At 37.2% G+C, this 23,798-nt stretch overlaps 1 protein-coding gene across 1 annotated transcript; it reads left to right on the top strand.

Annotated features, from left to right (window-relative positions):
- Positions 1-842: 842 nt before the first annotated feature.
- On the top strand, positions 843-20,526 carry LOC127971075 (nuclear GTPase SLIP-GC). The gene is made up of 19 exons (XM_052573830.1): positions 843-933; positions 3,503-3,532; positions 3,641-3,721; positions 8,138-8,228; positions 8,339-8,576; positions 8,701-8,916; positions 9,063-9,251; positions 9,375-9,553; positions 9,778-9,814; positions 12,720-12,803; positions 12,892-12,973; positions 13,117-13,250; positions 13,358-13,525; positions 13,671-13,834; positions 14,061-14,184; positions 14,960-15,068; positions 17,508-17,641; positions 18,553-18,631; positions 19,831-20,526. The coding sequence occupies exons 2-19, from the start codon at positions 3,520-3,522 to the stop codon at positions 19,884-19,886; spliced, it is 2,178 nt and encodes a 725-aa protein (XP_052429790.1). The 5' UTR covers positions 843-933; positions 3,503-3,519; the 3' UTR covers positions 19,887-20,526.
- Positions 20,527-23,798: the final 3,272 nt, after the last annotated feature.

Below are 23,798 nucleotides of genomic sequence, written 5' to 3' on the forward strand. Positions count from 1 at the left end.
TTAAAAAGAACAGCATTTATTCAACAAATCTTTTCTGACACCTTGTCATTCTGGAGAATCCAGGAAAGTTGTAGTTCTGGAAAATAGTGGATCTGAAGACTAAATGCTTCCTGATGATTTCACACTAATTCTTTATTCTTTTGCTCTTTTCTTCTCCACCTGTTTTCTATTTATTTATTTATTTGCCCCCGAGCATTTTGCTATCAATGGTCATGTCTTAACTTTGCAATTTCTGTATCAAATTAGTTTTTTATATTTCTAATGGCGATTTAATCATTTTTGACTTTTTAAAAACCTCTTTTTGGCTCGTTTCATCAATAAAAGTAAACATGCCTAATGATTCTGCACACCTGAATATAAGGAGTTTGTTACTTCCAGTCTTCATGGACAATTATACATCACTTATAAATGATTAAATACAATAATAATAGTAGTTTTTAAGATTGATGGGGTTTGGAATTAGTAAAATGAGCTTGAAAAAATATATCATCAGAAAATCAACGTGCCTAATAATTATCCATGCGGTGTATACACACACCTACATACACTATATGGACAGAAGTATTGGGACACCCCTTACACGAACAGATCTGACTACTTTAACCTTATCTGGGAGCACTCATCTCCTCTAGATTAGCTATAGCATGTAAAGAGATTCTGGAGAATTGCATTGTTGGTGTCCCAATACTTAATAAACCTGGCTCCATTATGGTATGCAACTTCCATTTTTCACAATACATTCAATAAAAAAACTAAACAAAAAACATCTGTTGATAGTATAAGGTTTGTTTCATGTGCTTTCGACCTAGAAACACCAACAACACAGAGTCCAATGCCACTCCTCAAACTCCACCCTCATGTGTTTGATATAAAAATCTGGCCAGCAGCATTCATACAGACACCGAGCGTGAAAAGCTGGGATTTCATTGCAGAGTAAGTACTGTGCTTATTGTTTGTTTAAGTGTTGCATAGTTAACTTGTATTTGTTATATTTTTTCATGTCCTTGAATGACATACCATTTTCATTTTTATGTTTTTTTTTTTTTTTGGTAATATAACAATACTGGTTTTTGCTACCCAGATTTGAGTGAAACTGTAAGGTGTTACCACCAAATATGACAGATCAGAAGGGAAGAAAGATCTAAGTGCAGATTGTGTGTTTAAGACCTAATGTTCAAGATGTAATCCATCAGATAAAATTGTGATTTAAAAATACACATGAATGTTGAAGTGTGAAACAAACACTGCATACAAACTTTATACAATAACAAACTCCAGAGGTTTAAAGACACTTGCCAAAAAGAGCAATGAAAAACAACATATTTTTCTCGTTTTCTGTAATTTAGTTTAATGTGGCGTCCACTTCCTCAAAAGTGCAGTTTAATCCAGTCTGAACAAGTCAGGGTGGGGCACAGAAATGTACATGAAATAAGGAACCACATGATAATAAACAAGACTAATACATTTCATAATTAAAGATATGGCACTAATACAAATGGACACAACAGTAACTGTTTTCAGATTTATTACAATTATGATATGCTTGTTTTATTTACAATTGTGCGACTGAACTTTTGATCAATTATTATTTTTTTATTCATTATTAATTAATAATTAATCAAAGCAATCCAGATTCAATAAGACTTTAGTTCATATCCATAATTAAATATAAACTGTGCTCCACTCTGACATACAGCGCACAGACTCATATGAACCCTTACGAAAAATATGTTTATTCAAGTGTGTTATTAGTATAATTCTTTTAAACTAAAAAATAGGAAAGTATGCTTTTAGTTTACTTTTTATGTACTTCTCAGAAACTGGCTTTATGTACTCCTCAGAAATATACTTAAAATGACATCTAAATATATTTGACAAAAAGTCTAAATATATTTGAGCTATACTCCTAGAATCTGTGTTTTCCATTATTATTATTATACAGTATATAATAATACTTTTATATAAAAGGCGCTAATACACATCTTCTGCACAGGATTTCCCCCCCAAAAAAAAAAAATAACACAGAAGAAAAAAGAAACACCAGATACTAACATGTAACATGACCATCTGACATGAAACAGCATCAAAACTGTAACTTTGTGGAATAAAATGACGACCGGGGTGTTTGTGGTGCTGATCGACTCCATTTACATTTTGATCATTCTGAAACCAGTTCAGTCTTTTTTCAGCTTTTGTTCAAAATGCCATTTCTTTATTTTTTATTAAACACATTAAAGTGTTTAAAGAAAAGAATGCATGAAGCTAGAATAAAATGTTTTTGTTTACAAGCAGATACCCTGTTCTTTCTTTTGATGTTTTGTATGTTCAGATATTCATACAACAAAATATATACACAATAAAACCTAACTAGGGACATAGTATATAGTTAAAGTATGATGTAAAGCTCACTTAAAAAAAAGAAAACCTATTAGTATACTTGCATTATAAAACTACTAAACTAGTAGTTTACTGAGACTATATTTCAAAGCAGAGGGGTACATTGGGTTTGGGCTCCCGCAGTAGCGTGTGGTCAGAACATTTGGAGGGAGACCCGCGGGGAACGGTGGTGTGTAGTAGAAAGAAGTTGAGAAGAAAACTAAAGCTGCTGTTTACTTGACAAAAGCAAAGCAAGTCAAGTCAAGTCAGACATCTGGACACAATTCTTATTTGTCACTGAAAAAAAATGTTATTTTGATCATTCCCACATCTAGTGCGCTGTCAGAGAGGCGCATTCAGTGTGTGTGGGCGGATCTCGGAAGAAAGATGCACGAGAGAGAGAGAGAGAGAGACAGAGAGAGAGAGAGATATTATTTTCTTTTTTGCAATAGCCAGTTAAGAAAGATATTGTGAATGTGAAATAGATGCGGTTTTGTTATAACGGTTAATGTTTTATAATGATAATAAAAATAAAAAAATACCCAATGTTTTTATCGTGTGGTGCTTTGGTTTAGAATCGGTTACTTCATATTATTTAAATACAACCATGTTTTAAATCTGTTATTCTGGATGATATCTGTGTGAGCGGGCGGGAGTTGAACACACAGGGTGCGGGCGCTGGCGGGCCTGAGCATACATTCAGTGCGAGCGGGTTTACGAAAACAGTCCCACGCAGGGCTCTACTTCACAGTGTACAAAGTATTGAACTAGTCAACTATCAATATACTATAAGTTCAATTTTAGTATAATTGCAGTACAAACTACAAGCATAGAGGTAAACTAGTAGTGAACTCAAAGTTTGCTACTGTTATACTTAAAGTATACTTAAAAGTATACATTTATATATTAGAAAGTGGGCCAATTTAGTCCCAAGCAGTATTGAAACAATACCCTTACAAGTATACTACTAGAACACTGATATTTGTATACTTGCTACATAAAGGATACTTATATAAAATATATTTGAACTTTAATTAAGTATACTTAATAAAATAAACTTGAAGTATACTACTTTTTGGTAAAGAAATGTATGTATGATTATGATTTATTGTCTTTTTTTTTCTAGGCATTGTTCACTGCACAATGACTAGCCATGGTATGAAACAAGTTCTCTTGTTGATGCTTTACTGCCTGATTCCATAATCAATCAATCAATCAACCAATCAACCAATCAATCAAAATCTTGTTATAAATTCTCTGATAGGTACTAAAAGAAAGCGTAGTAATGAAGCATCTGGTTCAAGCGCAAAGCGACCTGACAAGAGTTCACAGGAACTTACAACAGGTAAGTATTTAGTTTTCTCTAAAATAGCACTGTTATTTAATCTTATATTAAAAAGTATAAAATACAGTAACAACAACAAAACAGCATAGTAATTGTTGTTAGTGTGAACTACATCTTTCTTTTACAAAGTTTCACAAAAATGCAGTGTTATTGATATTCCTGACGATCAAGAAAGCCATATTGTATTTACACATTCATGCATATCACTTTTGAACTATGAAAATATTTCAAACTTGTAATATACGTCACTATTCACCTTATTCCGCCCCGCCCACTTTTAATACTTCGCATTTCCGCATTTTGTCATCCGACTTCCGCTAAACCGATAACGGCACATCCGGTTACTAGTTTAGTAGTTGTAAGATTGTTTATAGCTAGCTATAACTGTGGCGAAATGACAAAGAACGTTATGTTATAAATTGGGAGCACGATGAAAACGTCTTACGACGATCAAATGGTCTCAAATTGTCCCATCCATCGACGCTGTTAACGTGGGTAATGTTAGACGATATGAAGAAGTGGCCAGAGTTAACCACTTTAACTGCCCTGTCAGAAGGAGTTGATGGAGCAGCAAGGAAAAATGATTTAAAAAAAAATGTACCGAGGCTTACCAGTATTTACATAGTGAGACAGTGGGTAAACCTGTATGTACTGTTACACAGCGAAGGTTTTTTCGTCTTTTTAAAATTGAACGTGCAACCAGCCAGTCGAGCCGTCTAAACCTCTCAGCATGGTGCTGGTTAGTTTTGTGTGTGTGTGAGTGTGATGTTAATATAGTATTATAAATGTTTAAAAGTATAATAACGTGTTTGATGACCATCATCACACTAAGTATTTTGTCTAATAACTTAATTGTACAGTGGAGTAAGGTAAGTGAACGTTTATCAGTTACACATTAGAAAAGGAGGAGGCTGGAACTTGGAAGTGAAAAACGCCTTAAATCCAGGTATGCATAATTATTAGGCAGATTTAATTTACAGATTAAACGAGCCAAAAAAAGATGATATATCACTTCTAAAAGATTAAATGCAAAATTAATAGTTAAGATTGGTTTGGAATTGGTAAATTTTACCAAAAAATATGATCAGAAAATCAGCTTGCCTCTTAATTCTGCACAGTGTATATGCAAAAGGTAAGGTAAAGGTAAGATTTGGTAGGTGTACATTAAGTCTAATCAATGAATAATGTAGGTAAGTGTCAAGTATAATAATAATGAATGATTCTGAAATAAGACAACTGTAAAATCTTTGAAATGTATTTTAGGTTTGCCATGTTCTGTACAGGGCTGAGTTTCTGTAAGCTGCTCATCTGGGATCCATCACAGCAAGTTACATGTGCCACACAATCAGCAATTCTCTGCCAAGACTGTAGCTAGACTACAAACCTTTTATTTTAAGTGTGTGCTTCCTCGTGTCAGATGAGTTTCAGGCAGGCGACCTGCTGCTTTCAACAAGATAGTTGCAGCTTTGTAAATAAACAGGAATGAGAATAATTAGGTTAAGGATAGGATATTAGGTAATTGGGATGGGATGTAGAGGGTGTGGGTGAAGACTAACTATATGAAATAAGTTGTTTTAAATCAGTTGTGTTAAACAAGAGACAGACTGTGATTTGTTTTTTAGAACATGGATAATTTAATATAAGTTGTATAAAATCATTTGTGATGTGTTGATCAGTGTTTGTTGTTTCCAGGAAGCAAGAGACACCTTCTACTGACCATCCTATAAAATTTCAACATTTTATATATACCATAAGTAATAAACCAAGATGGAATTAACTTGCAAACTTGACATGACTTATTCCTTCAAATCAGAGATTAAAGATGAAAAAAAAGATCAAATTAAGATAAATAAAAACTATTTACAGCAGGTAATGTCAGGTGACACTGTAAAGGTTCATAAAAATATCTATTACAGCAGGTAACTTCTGGTGACTTTGTAAAGGTTCATAAAAAATAACTATCACAGCAGGTAACTTCTGGTGACTTTAAGCAAGATCAGGGGCATGTGGATCTGATCACCCTCACAGCTGTCCACTGCATCACTGGCGGTCATCGATACATCTGTGGAAATAATTCAACATTTTTACATTAGTACTTACAATATATCATGAGAATTAATATATTATGTGACCCGAACTTAGAACTGTGTGTGTGTGTGTGTGTGTGTGTGTGTGAGAGAGAGAGAGAGAGAGAGAGAGAGAGAGGCATTAGAGACAAAACAGTATACACACTGTTAACTGTAGTGTTCAAACGTAGGTCAGTATCTGAATGAGAAATGTAGCTAGCTGGCCTGCTATCACCTGCAATCTCTGTAGCAGGAATAATGTGAGCTATTGTAATGTACTATAATATCTTGTACTACCGTAAATATTAAATAAATAGGTGGACAATTGTAATCATGGAAAATTCGTGGTCTTTGTTAACTGCCTGTTACTGATCATAAATGTATTCATAGAACGGACTTCATAAATCTAACGTTAGGCGAGCAAACACATAGCTAGTTAAGGTTAGCTTACCCGAATCTGACAACCTTTTCATCCCCGGCGTGACCTCTTTAACGGGACATCGTAGTCGAGCCATTTCTCGGGGTAAGGGTGTGCGTCAGTCGCCTTCCCGTCCATGAAATGGTACAAACACACATAAGAGCGCTTGGGTGGGCGCTTCAAATTTAGCGCCGTCATCCATTTCCTCAGGTGTTTCTCTTCTTTAGGTGGTGGGTGTAAATTGTAAAGTGCACCACAACACTCCGACCGCGTCACAATGTGTTCGCTACATCGTTGGTGCAATTGTTTTTTTTAATACAATTGTTATGCAGCCCCTAACTGAGCATATATCATACTTCTCTTCGTTCTGCGATCTGTTATCTAGCCAGCCACTAGCTTAGGTACGTTACATCCGGTCCATCAGCCGGAAGTAAGATGACAAAACGAGCGCAATGGCGGCACCGTTGTTGCCATGGAAAATAAGGTGAATATATGCATCAATGTCTGAAGCAATATTTTTTAATTTTGCCCTAAGAATTATTAGGTATTAATTTCTCAGTGGTCAAATTATCTTTGAGTAAAAAGAAAAAAGGCAGCATTGTAATAATGTACTATGCATGCATTGATACTTAAAGGGTTAGTTCACCCAAAAATGAAAATTATGTCATTAATAACTCACCCTCATGTTTCAAACCTGTAATACCCCCGTTTATCTTCAGAACACAGTTTAAGATATTTTAGATTTAGTCCAAGAGCTCTCAGTCCCTCCATTGAAGCTGTGTGTACGGTATACTGTCCATGTCCAGAAAGGTAAGAAAAACATCATCAAAGTAGTCAATTTTTTCTTACCTTTCTGGACATGGACAGTATACCGTACTTGGGCGTAGGTTTAGGGGGGGACGCTAGGTACTAATCCCTATCAATATTTTGAGATGACAAATTTGTCCCCACCAATATTTAGCAAGCTCCGTTGAACTGCTATTTGGATCTTTGGATCGATTTTAATGGCCAGAATGACGACGACAGTACAAGAAACGCCGTAATTTGATTGGCGGTGGGGTATCTGACAGGCTACACACGCAGGGCGGGACTACTTTTGTGCTTGCAGTAGCAGCGAGCTGGTGGTGTATGTGTGTGTGTGCACGCGCATGTTGACGAAGCCGACGGTAAGTTACCAGGGCTGTCTTTGTGCCACATACAAAGGCCAGTAAAAAAAAAAAAAAAAAAAAAATCAGTTTTATTCAACTGTGGAAAATAGTATTAACTGGTGATAGTATGTGTTACCCAGGATGATAGAATGCTACGTTAGCAAGTAACTGAATGTGAATAAGCCTGTACCTTAACTTAGAATCTTGCAGTCAACATAAACGTGAGTGTACTGGAGGGTAAATAGTGTTTATAATAGAAAAGGGTTATTATATTTATTTATTTAGATTTGTTTCCTTGTGGCAGAGTATTTTTTGTTAGTGTAAACACTAATGTACATAATAATTGGGGAAGTCGTGGCCTAATGGTTAGAGAGTCGGACTCCCAATCGAAAGGTTGTGAGTTTGAGTCCCGGGCCGGCAGGAATTGTAGATGGGGGGTGTGCATGTACAGTTCTCTCTCCTCCGTGTTTCCCGGGGTGTCCCCACCAAAGCGGAGACCAAACCTACACCTATGATACCATACACACAGCTTCAATGGAGGGTCTGAGAGCTCTCAGACTAAACTGGTTTGGAACGACATGAGGGTGAGTCATTAATTACTTAATTTTCATTTTTGGGTGAACTTACCCTTTAATTTAACCTTGAACATATAAAAGTTAGAAATACTCCCGCAGTTCAAATAACTATAATACTAACAATGTTCCAAAATGCATTGCTATATCATGGAATTTCTTTGAGTACTCAAAACATCCTCACTGTGAATTCTCTTCACTTCCCAACACAGATTTGATCATGAAGCAGACAAAGGATGTAATAAAAAAAATTAAACAAAATATTGCAGTCCAAGACTCAACTGACTTAAAGGCCTATATTATGTAAGTGTGATCAGTTTTAAACATTGTTTATATGTGTTAATCAAAGTGTTACCTTGAAAATATTTTTGCGAAACAGTGTTCAGATACCTCTTTTATATTATTATATACAGTGACCAGATTTCAAATATGGATATGATGAACAAATCCAATACAAACAGGAAGAAGGTAACCATAGGAATTTTTGGAAGATCTGGAGAAGGTAAGAGCTCCCTTTTAAACGCAGTCCTTGGAGAAAGATATCTACTTCCGTCTGGTTCTTCCGGTGCATGTACAGCCATTACTACACAAGTGGAAGGAAATCTGAGCGACTCCAACTACACAGCAGAGATTGAATTCATTTCTAAAGAGGTTTCACTTTCAATATTCAACTTGTTGTGATTGTTTTATAAGACAATAATAATTGGTGAGGTGAAGGTAATACTTTAATACATGCCGTTGTGGAATATACTGTATGTATCATGTATCTCTGCAGGAGTGGGACAGTCAACTCAAAGATCTTTTATTGGATTTGTCTGATAAAACTGAGGACAAGAATGATGACATGACTAAAATTGCAATAGAAAAGATTACTGCACTCTATGGTGCTAATGCATTTAAGAAAACACTGGAGGAGCTCAAAAAAGATGCAAAATCTGCTAAAATCGATGAACTTTTGCAGAAGGAAAAAATGCCAATTTCACATTCTAATGTAAGTTTTAGAAAGCAAAATTTAAAAATTAATTTTATCTAAATTATTTCAAACTTTTCGAATGAAATAAGTCTTAATTTGACATTTTAAGTTTATATAGTTCAGTGTCTGTTTCCTTTATTCAGCATCATTTGATTGTTTAACAGGGCTCCAACTTTGCCAAGGAGATTTCAAAATTCATACAGCACAGTAGATCAAATCCTGGTAACTGGTACTGGCCCATTGTGAAGAGTGTAGCCATCAAGATTCCAAACCCTCTCCTAGAGCACATTGTCTTTGTTGATATTCCTGGGACTGGAGACTGCAACAAGACTAGAGACAGCCTATGGAAATCTGTAAATACAAGCTGTTTTTATTTACTTTTCCTTAATAGCACATTTTTTATTATCAGTGGAATGAATCATGCAAAACAGATTTTTAAAGGGCCTACACTGTGCAAATTTGTATCAATTCCGCAGAAACTAGGAGAGTGCTCTGTAGTGTGGATCGTTAGTGCCATCAACCGAGGCACTACTGATGAAGACCCCTGGGAAATATTAAAACACTGTGTTTACTACATGACACAAGCAGGAGAGTGCAAAAGCATCAACTTCATCTTTACCAAGACTGACGATATAGATCCAGAGGAATACATTAGGTTAGAAGTAAAAGCTCTTTATTAACCCTGTATCTTGTACGACAATTAAAGCACATTTAAATATACAAAGACAATAATAACAATAAAAATAAAATAAAAATAAATAATAATAATAATAATAATAATAATAAATAAGTAAAAATCTAGCATTGTTACATTAAACTTTCATTTTGACACTTTTTCGCAACTACATTTTATTTATTTATTTGTTTATTTATTTTCAGAAATGAATGGCCCAGTGAAGAGGAAAAACCAGACAAGGTTTGAAAAATGACAAAGAATGATTATTAATTTATTAATTTCCAATTACGTGTGGCTTAGGTCTGGGAATTTTTCTCCAAAGAAAAAACTTTCAGGAACACGAAAGAGCATTGAGACCATTTGGGAACGCCTTCAGCGTGACCACGCTCTGAATCACATGTATTAAGGCAAGATGGGTGAGACATCACGGACAAGGTGACATAGGTACCAGGAAGTATAAAAGCATGTTGGGTGGATACAGCAGCAGCTTCTGTCATTCAGCGAAGCACTCTGTGTCTGTATGTCTTATTTACCATTGTCGCATTTCCAAATAAATCACAAATGCCAAAGTGTAAAGACAAATCAATTATGCATAAGAGGGGTGATGAAAGCAAGCAACAGTGGGCGAGTCCTTTTGTTCCCCCCGGGGAGAGTGCTCAATGCTCAGGATGTCGGGGTGTCGATGAATCCCCTCAGTCTGCACATTATGAGGAGCTTGTGGAGGTGATAACTCGCACTGTGTCCAAACTAAATATCGATTGGCCCACCAAGAAGCAGGCTGAACAGACAAAAAGTAAGTTATATGAGTGCTCCCTCCATGCAGGGGTTTGCCATTCTTCCCCAATCTCCACACCAACATGTCTACATCGTGGGCAAGACCATTCTCAGCCTGCCTCTTTAGTCCCTTGCTCATCTATAATTCTAATGCAATGCGACTAAATGAGCACTGTTACAGGGCAATGCCCTGGGTTGAGCAGACACACTATGGCAGTACTGAAAGCTTAGCAAGCAGACCTGCTAAAAGAGCTGGATGAGGGCGAGGAAGTGAAAGACAAAGATATCAAAGAGCTTTCGCGATAGGGTGGTCTATGGCGACCTTAGTGGAGGAAATTTTGGTTGACCCTGTCTGATATTAAGGAAAAGGATAGGGTCTTCCTCTTCGATGCCCTACTTGCGCCCTCTGTTCGGTGAAGCCATCAACTCTGTCGTCTACAGGTTTCAACAGGCCCATAAGGGGAAGAGCGTAGTCCACCTCAGTACATGGTTCCTGTATCTTCTCAGTGCCCTCGCTAGGCTGAGCTGTTAACCCGGCCACCACCAGTGCTTCAGGGCACAGAAGTCTCTAGTGAGTGCACATCTCAGTGTCCGCCCGGAAACCTAGCATCTCTGGGGGGATCGCTGCATCTAAGGTCTCCAGAGCAACTAGTTCATAGTTCAGTTGTTCCTTGCTGGTCATACGCTTCAGGGCACCAAACTGGCTGCTCATATGACACCGGAGGTCAGTCTCGGGATATTGATTCTTTTAGTAGATTTTCTGGCAGCATGGAAACTTCTGCCAAATATCTCACAATGGGTCTTGCAGACAGTAGAAAGATGCTACTGAATTCAGTTTTGTTCTCTTCTGCCACATTTCAACGGGATCAATCCCACTCTGGTGGGCCCCAAGCAAGCTCTAGTAATGGAACAGGAAGTAAACACTGTGATAACCAGAGTAGTGATGCGCCTTTGGATTTAAATTATTTTGCCCACCTCATCCTGCCCCGCAAATAAAGTTACATTTCTTTATCCGCCTCGACCCACCCTGCGGGGACGTTACAGAAGTTACTTTGCTACGTAGACATTCGTATTATAACCTTATCAAAGAACCTAAAAATGAATGAAAATATATGACAGTATAACATATTATTTTATTGACAAATGTAGAGCGCATTATTGTAACGTGAAAGCACACTAATACAATGCGTAAGTGAAAATCTCTCCTCGTGGTTACATGTTTGCTTCGCGGTGCGCTGAGACTGAGGCCCTTGGTACACCCTTGTGTCCCCCTGTGGGACCTGGCAGTAGACTTAGAGGCTCTCTGCAAAGCTCAGTTCGACATTTAAGTCTATCTTCCTATTAGCCATCTCATCACTGAAGAAAGTCTGAGACTTGCAGGCCCTGTCAGTGGCCCCCTCCTTTCTAGACTTTGCACCTGGTTTGGCCAAAGTTTATCTGTACTCCAGGCTGTCCTTTAAGTGCCCTCCTCTGGGCCACAGCCTGTGGTACTACAGGCCTTCTGACCTCTTCACTTTCAGGATCCATACACATACATCCACAAAGCTGCCATGTGGAGGAAGTCTGACCAGTTATTTGTGTCCTATGGTCCGTTCTAAGGCCTTCCTTTCTGTTGTGGGTTTGCAGGATATCTGTAATGCTGGTGAGCTCGAGTTTCTCCTCATTGTCGCATAAATCTTTCGGCTTTTACTACAGATTTTTGGGGGAGTCGTGGCCTAGTGGTTAGAGAGTTTGACTCCTAACCCTAGGGTTGAGAGTTTGAGTCTCGGGCCGACAATACCATGACTGAGGTGTCCTTGAGCAAGGAACCAAACCATCAACTGCTCCCTGTGCTCTGCAGCATAAATGGCTGCCCACTGCTCCGTGTGTGTTGGCAGTGAGGGCATTTCGTTCATGATGCAGCTCGAGTTCCTGAAGGGAATGTCTCTAGGTTTCGTATGTAACCATAGTTCCCAGAGGGAATGAGATGCTGCATCTCCTGCTATACTTCCGGCATCCCTGCGAGTGCTTACTGTATTTTTTCAATCCAGAAGCTGCCGCCATCTTCACCGCACATGTTTATATAGATCCTCTTCTCTATCATCACCCCCTTCATGACATCTCGCCCATCCATTGGACTGATTACACACGTTATTCAGAGAATGGTCACACTGAAGGCGTTATATAGAATAGTCTCGATGAAGCATCTTGTTCCCTCTGGGAACTAGAGTTTCATATGTAACCTAGAGACATTTTATTAGTAAATGTTGAAAATACCATTAAGTATAATATATGCTGTACAGATGTTGTTCATTGTTAGTTTATTTTAAGGTTGTAACATTATGTCAACAAATGAAACCTTACCGTAATTGTATTGGTAATCATTTTCCAGGATCTGAAAACAGCATGTATACGCAAGAGGAACATCTGTTCCAAAGAGGCAGTGAGAGAAAGCTTTGAAAATTCTAAATTAAAGGTATTATGTTAATATATGCAACATATATACATTTGGGCATTGCTTCTTTTGCTATGTACAGACTCATGTGATGTTCTTATTATTACAGAAAAAGATGACCCTTAACATTTTTACTGTAAGCACAAGGGCATTTTTTGACAAAACATTATGCCTGGAACACAGTGACACAGGTAAAGTATCACCTCTGGGAAAATAACCTTTTACTTTTTTAACCAACTATTTAAAAACTATTTTTCAAATCTAAAATGAAATATTCATATTCATTATTTAAAATATTTATTAATTAGAACAAATTAATTTGAACAATCTGTAGAGATCCCAAAGCTGCAGGATTTCCTGAAGAATCTTAACAACAGCATCAACAAAGACCTGGCCAGAGATTATGTCAATGAAGCAAAGGGAATTTTATCCTTGATTAAAAGTGTGCAGTCGGAGACAGGCAATGTGGTACAAGTTATTATGTTCTCAGAAACCTGACAATGGTTACGATATATCCATTTCATATCTATTGACATATATTCATATACATGAATCTGTGTTTGAGTGTTCTTTAGGTTCAGACAGGGGTCCACAATAAATTGGAACAGAACCTATGTAAGGCACTGGAAAAGTTAGGCTGGCAGTTTGACATGCTTTGTTGTGTTCTGGAAAAGTGTCTCTCTGATGGAGTGGAAGAGTCAGAGAGATTATGTCTTACCAGTGCATGTTCCATTATATCACCTGTAAGTCTAATTCTGTTGTATTGAAATGTAGTGCAAAAATGTGATTTTCAGTTTGCTTTTTTTTTTTTTTTTGTTCTTAATTATTATTATTATTATTATTATTATTATTATTAACTGCAGTGTTATTTTATGCATGATTGTTTAGAATTTACCTCACGGCAAAGGAGGATTCCATAAAATCCTCAAGGCTTTGTGTAAAAATGATGGCTACCATTGGTCAAATGCATGGGGTATAGACTTGGATCTAAACATGGCTTTGTCACAACACATGCACAAAAACATTGAGGAGGAGTTTGATTCAATTTTTCCGTAAGTTCTGTTTTATTGCCTGATTTTGTTAAATGATGTAATGAAAGTAATATACATGTCAACAACTTATTCATTAGGACATGAGTGTGAAAGATGTATTAAAACACAACTTGAAACTTATTTTACATGGTTTTGCTAAATAGTTGTATTGGTAAAACTACAAATATTTAAGTAAAAAAAAGTGAAAAACAGTTCTATATGCATTGCAATCTTTGTGTTGTTTTAGAGTCCATTGCAAAACCGGTAAATCAGTGCAAGAACAGATTGAAAAATTCAGTATCATCCAAAGTGACACTGAGCACCCCAGAGCTTCAATGTTTTATCACATTGACAACTTCATCAAAAGAGAGGTGAGCAGTATTACCAGATCTTAGGAAAACAAGAAACCTGGGGTTATCAAAAATTTCCTATAAACAATTTATAAAACATCTGCATGCATGAAAATGTCACATACAGATTATCTCACTTTACAGATTGTTAAATTTAGTAAAACATTTTTTTTTTCAAATTTCTCTTTAGCAAACAAGAGGCTGAAAAAATTGTATTAATAAAAACTAGTCCATTTCAAATATGAGACTGTTAATGCTTATGCCTGTCTTCATATTAATTTATGCTTTTATTGTTATCCAACAATTCACTTCTCAATATTTACCATAGCACAATATAGCAAGACCCATCACTAATCCCTACAGTTTGAGCCACACTCTGTAAGGTCATTGGTAATTGCTGTTGGTAATCTCCTTTTAACATATTTGTCAGTGGTGTGCTTGGCCTCACAACTATTCTTAAATATAAAATGCTGCACAATTTAAAATGATCTGTTTACAAAGCGACATTAAAGGCACAGTATGTATGAATTTTTTTTTCAATAAAATATCCAAAAACTTTTAGAACCGTGTTATATAATTTACTGACATGTGTACTTACATAATCCCAAATGATCCGAAGAATGTTTAAATCCAGAGAAATAAGCAATTTTAAGCAAAAATAAAATAAAATAAATAAAAATAACATATTGTGCCTTTAAGTAGCTGCTAAATATAAAACCTTTAACACTATGCATGTTATAATTTATATTTAAATCATGTTGTTACTTTGTGTTTACTACTTTAATTGTCTGATAAGGAAATCAAACTCAAGAGGAAGCTCAAAAGAGACGTCATTGAAAGAAAGAAGGAAATCTCTTTATCTATCACAAACATGATTAAGGATGCAATGGTTCCCTATTATGCAAGTAAGCAATCACTTACAATTTATGGACTACCAGACTGATTTTGTCTTATCAAAGTAATATCTATATTAATTTATGTTCATTAACATCAGCTAATACATAGTCTTTGTTAATGTTAGTCAATTAAAATACAGCTGTTCACTGTTCCTTAATGTTAGTTAGTTCATTGAGCATTACCTAATGTTAACAGATATAACTTTTGATAATAAAAATGTATTAGCAAATGTTGGAATTAACAAAAATTACGGGATAATCAACTAGCTGTGCATTAAACGATTTGAATGCAGGGTGTGGAGGCAAAGATCCACCCGACACACAATGGAGTATCCTCCGCAAAGTGCATTCAAATCATTTAATGCACAGCTACACAGAAATGTGTTTGTGAAGTAGCCTACCTGCTTTTGCTTTTTCCTTTTGTTCTGTTCTAGTTACTCTTGTTCCCAGTTTAACTTCCGTCCCTTATTAGTTTCATCTCGGTTACATATGTAACTCTCGTTCCCTGAAGGAGGGAACGTAGACGTTACGTCAGAAAGAGAGTGACGAATGAGATCTTGCCTGTGAGCCCAATCACCTTCGAGTGGTTACAAAATGAGCCAGTGGTACACAGAGTTCCTTGGTCTGCGAAGTTTGCATTGCGAGCTCCGCCCGCAGTCTGGGTATATAAGGACCAGCATGAGCAACTGCCAGTGACCCAGCCGTTCAGCAGAACAGCGATGTGGCAAGGGGACGTAACGTGCGCCTAGGAGGAAGCTACACTCCTAGTTGAGTGAGCTGTCACCCCTAGGGGGCATGGCAGGTCTTGAGCCTGATAAGCCAGGACAATAGCATCCACTATCCAGTGGGATAACCTCTGCTTGGAGACAGCCTTGACCTTCTGCAGGCCTCCGTAACAAACAAAGAGCTAGTCTGAGGTACTAAGGCATTGAGTTCTGTCTACGTATACTGGACAGAGCAGCGCTAGGGCTGGGGCTGCCTCCTCCAGGGCAGCGCTTGCATATTCACCACCTAATCTCTAAAGGGAGTGGTGGGAACTTTGGCCATGTACCCAGGCCGGGGTCTCAAGATAATGTGAGAGTTGACCGGCCCAAATTCCAGGAACGCTTCATCACCTGAAAATGCCTGCAGGTCCCCAAACCTCTTCACCGAAGCCAAAGCCATCAGAAGCGCAGTTTTCAATGATAGAAACTTTAACTTTACTGAGAGCAAGGGTTCGAAGGGAGCCCTCTGCAGTGCTGATAGAACCACTGCGAGGTCCCAAGAGGAGACTTGCTGAGGGCGAGGCGGATTGAGCCTCCTTGCTCCTCTCAGGAACCTGATGTCCAGATCGTGCCTTCCAAGAGACTTACCTTCAACAGGGTCATGGTGAGCCGAAAAGGTGGCCACATAGACCTTCAGGGTGGAAGGAGACAGACTTTGTTCCAACCTTTCCTGAAGAAAGGAAAGCACTGACCCGATCAGGCATTCCCAGGGGTCCTCATGCCGTGAAGAACACCAAGTGACGAAGACGTTCCATTTCAAAGCATAGGCATGTCTGGTGGACACAGCTCTAGCTGAAGTGATGGTAGCTACCACCTGAGGTGGAAAGGTACATAAACCTTCCGCGAACTGTCCAGAACCCACACATGTAGGTTCCAAAGATCGGGACGTGGGTGCCAGAGGGTGCCCCGTCTCTGAGAAAGAAGGTCTTCCTCAGTGGAATTGGCCAGGGAGGGGCTGTCGCAAGGAGTACCAGGTCGGGGAACCAGGTCCGGCTGAGCCAAAAAGGTGCAACCATGAGGACCTGCTCCTCGTCCTCCCTGATCTTGCACAACGTCTGTGCAAGAAGGCTCACTGGGGGAAACGCATACTTGCGGAGGCCCAGTGGCCAGCTGTGTGTCAAAGCGTCTGTGCCAAGGGTGCCCTCGGTCAGGGAGTAAAACATCTGGCAGTGGGAATTTTCTGGAGAGGCAAACAGGTCTACCTGAGCATCTCTGAAGCATTCCCAAATCAGCTGAACCAACTGGGGGTGGAGTGTCCATTCCCCGGGGTGAGACTGCTGCCATGGGAGCTCATCAGCTCATACTTTTTACACTATATAATTGATCACTATAATTGATTGAGGACACAGAAAGCCAGTGGAGGTTAAATAAAATAGGAGTGATATTCGTAGACTGTTTAGTTTCTCGCAGCAGAGTTTTAAGTATATTGCATACAGGAGATGGACCATACTGGTAATCCAGGAAAAAAGAGCATTACAGTAAGTACAGTAAATCTATGTGACAATGTTATCTCTTGATTTTATTAGATCACTAAAATTATCGTCTGTAGCAGGCTTTAAGGGGAACTGCTGTCAAATAAAACAGTAAATAAATTGTAAAACAAACTATTTTTTTTTATCATATATATGAGTTATATGAATGAAATGTTATATAATGAATTATTATAAAATGTTGCTTATTTTAGAAGCTGCACATTTCCATGGAACCGGATCCATGAAGAAAATGCAGAATACTCTGACAGAAGCAATTCAGAATTTGGAACATGACATGTTCAAACAGGCAAAAGCAGAAGTGCTTAGGAAGTTCAGAGATTTGGAGGTATTTGTTTCAGAATACTTAACATACGATGATTTTTACATTTACACCTAGTGAGTACCCTTTAGTCTGGAGCTTTTTCATTTATTTAAAGTTTAAACTTCTCTATGACAATGATTATGAAATTAATTATTATAATGCTTATAATATTATAGTGCTCTGCAGGGCCGTGCTGTGCTGTGCACTGAACGATCTAATCACAACAGTGTGATTATATCAAATATATAAAAAATATTATTCTGCTGTTTTTTTTTTTTGGTCGTTTGGAAGCTGCATTTAAAATCAACTTGGCTCAGAAATCTTTGAATGGGCATGACGCCTCTGCCCTCTATGCCTGTGAAACGTTTCTCCCTCAAACACCACGCTAACGTTACTCTACACTACAGGCTACACACCGCAATATAAACAACATATCTCACATCACGTCGTTCTTGTAAAATAATAATAAGTAAATAAATATCAAAATCCCTTCGCTGAGAATGAAACACCAATTACCAGCTTCTGCGGTGTTGAAAATAATATCCTCTGACAATTAAAAAATGCGTGTGCGGCGTGACGAATCGTCCCGGTAGGATGAGGAGGTCGTCGTAGTCAGGTCAAAGGTCATCATGTTGGTCATTTTATTGACGGCTAAATTATTATTCAAAATTTGAATAATATTTAAATTGGACATGAGCAGGCATTCACAAAAGGAAACATTATGACATAAAAAATTAGAGGAAATTTTGCTTTGACAAAAGGGCACTTTGGGCACCAAAGGGCAAAGGGGCAGGTGCGTGCGTGGTGCTCTGAATATAAGTAAACTTTGTATTTTGAAATATAAAACATTGCTCAGTTTCTTCAAATTCACAAACCTCACAGATGTTTCTTAGCATGTCAAAGTATGTGTTATTGAGTGTGTCTTCTTTGAACAGCAACATATAAAAGATACTCTAGAGTCTGGATTACAGAGGGCAATACTCTTGCTGTCAGAAACGGACAAAATCAAACTGGGTAAGAGAGACTCCTATCTTGTTAAAAGTAACTAAATCTAAATCAACACTAATTAGACCTAATCCAGTAAGATTCATGGTAACACCTTCTATGAAGCCTGTATTTATAATACATTATAAGGACATTCATAAGAGATCTCATGAATAATCATAACAACAATTATATACATTATAATACTTACGTATTTGTGGTTTTAAGTTTAAGAGTATGATTATTTATAACACACAATGGACACCATATTAAATCTACTTTATTTACAGTATAATGGAGTGTATCATATCTTGACATTGTTTAAGATCTGCACAGTATCTTACTACAGCTTGTGAGTGGTTAGATGTTGAGAGTTATCTGAGTGTTTCCGTGGAGCTAATGTTAATTGTTTGATGTGAGATTAATACTCCAACTGAAAAAATGCAAATTTTTTTTTTTTGGTTACATTTTATTTTGATCGTCCCCTTAATCAATTGACTATAAGCAACTTTGCAGCTACATGCCAACTAACCCTCATTAGAGTATTAATATCTTCAAGAATGTCAGTTTAACTGTTGGTTGACCATCGGAATAAAGTGTTAGCATATATTTACAGTAGCAGACATACTATTACTCCACTGACCACTAGTTGATATGTAGTTATAGAGTTTACTTATCGACAGCTGTCTAAAGGGTACCATCAAAATAAACTGATATTGCAATAAAAATAATTTAAATCAAATGTGTCATATTACACATTCAACTGATCTGATATCTGATCTTATGACTGTTTGAAAAAATTGTTTTATTATTAATTATTAATACTATTATTACTAGTGGTCTTTGACTGCTTTAAGTAAAGTAGCATCAGAAAAAAATGGAGATATGAGAGCAAGACATGAGACTTAAAATACATTACTATGAGAAATATAATCCATTGTAAAAGTGGATGCAATATGTTCATTATGTTATAAATAATCATACTCTTAAAAGCTATAACCACAAATAAGTACATATTATAATACATTAAAACTGTTCTTATGAATATTCATGAGATGATACAACATATTATACGTTTTTTTTTTAATATAATGCATTCATTATAATGCCTTAAGAATACGCTCATAATGTATTATAAATACAGGCTTCATAAAAAGTGTTACCAAATTCATTAAGTATAGCTGTTATATTAAAAGAATATGTTGTTGTCTGTGATGTATCTTCTCTAGATGTTCTTGAAGACATTAAAGAGCTTGAGAACATTTTACAACAACTGTGTGACTGAGCAAAGAGCAAGCAGTACAACCAACATGGAACAAGGAACATTGCATTCTTCAGTTTATGTTTTACCACTTATACATTTTTCCAAAATATGTTAAAGTGTTTAAAAAACAATGGCACTGCTTTTGTATCAATTCCATAATGTTAGGGCTATCTGTATTATTATAGTGTTTACAGACACTTAATGCATGGGTTAGAGTGTAACTTCAGAGGAACTATTAAGGATACATAGTATTTTTTTTTTTAACACAAAACAGATAATCTAACATCTTTTCCTAAAAGGGCTAGGGTCGTGAGCATTCCCGTAAATATATTTCCTCTGTTGGTATTACATTATTTTATACATTGTTTAGGAATGGGAACTGAATTATTTAATAGTTCTGGAGTTTTATATGCTACCAATATTGACTTGTACTATAATTGCCACTATAATACTATATTTTTGGTTCTTTTCAAGTTTTCCCTAGTCTGTTTTATAAGTCATCCTGTTCACCTGTGTTCATTCAATTATGTCATTAGTATCTCCCTTGAGTTTGTATAAATTCTCCCCATTTCTGTTTTGTCCTTGTTGGTTATTATTTGGGTCCTCGATTTCTTTGTGTTTTTGCTTTGTGGATTATATTAAAAGACTGTTTATTGGTTTACTCCTGTGTTGTGCCCTATTTATAACAGATCAATTACAATAATGGTTTAAACACTGTATTAAATATTTAGGTCTGGAGATTTAAACAGCTATCTGCCATTTATCTTCTATTATATACTTTGCAAAAGCATTTTTATATTTATGTAGCCTACATAATAATATTCTTTTACACTATAATCCTTTTGTTTTTAATATTTGGCATGTTTGTGTGAGACTTTGTACCAGGTTTGAGTTGGTCTATGGCACAGTCTATATTCTGTTCCTTAAAATAGCAATGCACCAGCAATGTGCCTGAACACACCACTTTTTTAGACCAGCTCGCACAAAAATGCGCAAATGCATTTGCTAATAAAATGACGTGACGCTAGACGGGAACTAGCAAACACACTTCCGCTGCACCTTGCGTTGCATTGCGCCGGGTGTATGATAGGGCCCTAAGTCTCTTTACCATGTACAGTAGCATACAGTCATCTCAGTCACCATCAGCATCACAGGCTCTAGAAAGTGCATTTGCCAGCATGTTCTCTGAACCTTTCTTGTGTTGAATGGTCAAGTTATATTCATGCAGACAAAGTCACCAGCGTATCAAACGCTGATTGAGGTTGCACATGCGGGAGAGAAAACCTTGACTGTTGTGGTCAGTATAGACAAAAAGACGCATACAACTACCATCAACATAAACTTCAAAATGTTTGAGTGCCATCAGGGCAAGAGCTTCCTTCTCGATGGTACTGTAGTTTCGTTGACACATAGAGAACTTCTTAGAGAAGTACCAGACTGGATGTTCTACTCCTGCACAGTCCTCCTGCAGCAGGACAGCACCAGCTCCCACAGCACATGCATCCACTTGAAGCTTAAATGGAAAAGTAATATTAGGGGCTAAAAGAACTGGAGTATTACAGAGAAGATCTTTGGCAGCAAGAAAAGCATTCTTACACTGAGGGGATTCCAAACTAATTTCTTCACAGAGCTAAGTAGGTCATTATGTGGAGACACCACGGTTGCAAAGTTTTTGCAAAATCCACAGTGGTATCTCGCCATTCCCAGAAACCGGCTTAACTTATGCTTGGTATTTGGAGCAGGAAATTCAACAACAGCAGCTACCTTAGCTGTTACGGTTCTTACGCAACCTTGACCCACCTTTTTCCCAAGGTAAGTTACCACCGCTTCAGAAAATTCACTTTTTGCTAGATTCAGAGTAAACCTTGCATCATTTAACCTGCTAAACACTCTATCCAGGCTACATATGTGGTCTTTCCAATCACCTGAATAGACCACAGTGTCATCTAAGTAGGCTTCACAGTCGCACAATCCTGACAAAACTTTCTGCATGAGCATCTGAAATATGGTTGGGGCATTTTGCTTCCTAAAAGCCATAAATTTGTACTGGAGGAAGTTTTCAGGGGTGACAAATGCAGAGATTTCACATGCGCATGCAAGTAAATCTATACAGTAGCCAGTACAAACATAACAGGGGATTTATCATTAACATTTGTTTCTCTGCATAATATTAAATGAAGCACCATAACTTCAAACTAATTATACTTGAAGCCACCCTCGGAGAAATGCTAAAAATATTGTTATAAATTATAGCAACACCTCCCCCTTTACCTTTTGAATGTGGCTCATGTTTATAACAGTGTTCCTGGGGGATAGACTCATTTAAAATAATGTGATAATCAGGTTTTAGCCAGGTTTCTGTCAAACAGAGCACAGCTAGGTTGGGATCAGTGATGATAGAAATGGATCTCATATTCAATAAACCAAGCTTTATCATTTGTTTATCCATATTAAATCAGTTTTTTTATTGTTGAAGATCAATTAAATTGTTACTCATCAATTAATTTGGAAGATTTTTGTATTTTCTAGTTTGGGGAACAGACACAGTCTCTATAGTGTGATATCTAGGTGAAAGAGTCTCTATGTGCTTTAACTGATTTGTGTGGCGTAAGGCAGCTAGCAGACAGTTGGTTTAGCCAGTCTGTCTGCTTCCTGACCTGGGGTCTCATTTATAAACCTCTCAGTAGATATCATCCTAAAAGTGAACGTAGGCACAAAAGCTACAACCTGCGCAAAAATCCCTTTATAAATCACAGTCAGGGGAAGATTGTGTGTATGTGCATTTCAACCTCGTCTCCTCCCCAAAATAACCAGCTTCCAATGCCTAGTTTTACTATGCATAACCTCATCTGCATATCATTTACATGCATAGTCTTGACAACAAGTTTAGCACCAAGACATTGAGGAAATATGATATGGGGATGACAATGCCATTTGTGCAGTACACATTCATTTTTTATTGCTAAAAATGATCTAGTATCCATATGTTTTATAATAAATATATGAAAATATACAAAACATTCTAACTACCTTTCTAATCTTTTTTGTATTCTATTTTCATTTATTATACAATAAAAAAAGACCTCTAACACTAACTCGCTCTATTCTTTTTCTATTCTCTCTGTTTTCTTTTAATTATATTATTTAAAAGCCCTTGCTACACGTACTGAATTTAAGCTAACTGAGACTTGTTATAGCACTTATATATCATTGCTCTTTTGTAGTTTTTAATTGCTTCAATTGTCCTCATTTGTAAGTCACTTTGGATAAAAGCATCTACTAAATGTAAGTGTACACATAAAAACGAAATGGTTTAAAACTATTTTCAGATATATTTTAGAATAGAGTTGATCTGATAATTTTACACTGGCCAAATAGTATTTCAATTGTTTCAAACAATTAAAATCAAATTAAATCTATGCAGTTTTGCTGATGAACATCTTTTGGCTATTTTTTGTGGAAACAGATAGGCCCATATTTATTGCAGTGTAAATACAATTGTCTGGCCACTGCACAAGAAGGCCACCAACCCCGAGCCACTGCACAAGATCTGTGTATCTGTTAACACTAGTGAAATGCAGTACTGAAGTAATCACTAATCACTGTTCATTGCACACAGCTGTTCCCACTCACATTGTTTACACCTGTCTATAGTGACGAGCTCTCCCAGAGGAATCAGCGTCGCCCTGGAAACCAAAGCAAAACACCTGCATGTCCTCGTCACCGGCTGATCGGTCACAGCTGCTCCCCATCAGCCAGCACTTTAAAAGGAGCACATGTTTCACTCAGAAGAGGTTCTTGAACCGAATGCAACGCTGGTCTAACCCCTCTCTTCTGTCTTCACAGAAAGCAGCGAGTGACCGACAGCCCACACACTTTGGAGCACGTCAGGATACCCACTTTCCCCTTGATTGTCACAGAAGAGCACGGAGA

Source organism: Carassius gibelio, chromosome B14, assembly GCF_023724105.1.
Source record: "Carassius gibelio isolate Cgi1373 ecotype wild population from Czech Republic chromosome B14, carGib1.2-hapl.c, whole genome shotgun sequence".
Classification (NCBI taxonomy): domain Eukaryota; kingdom Metazoa; phylum Chordata; class Actinopteri; order Cypriniformes; family Cyprinidae; genus Carassius; species Carassius gibelio.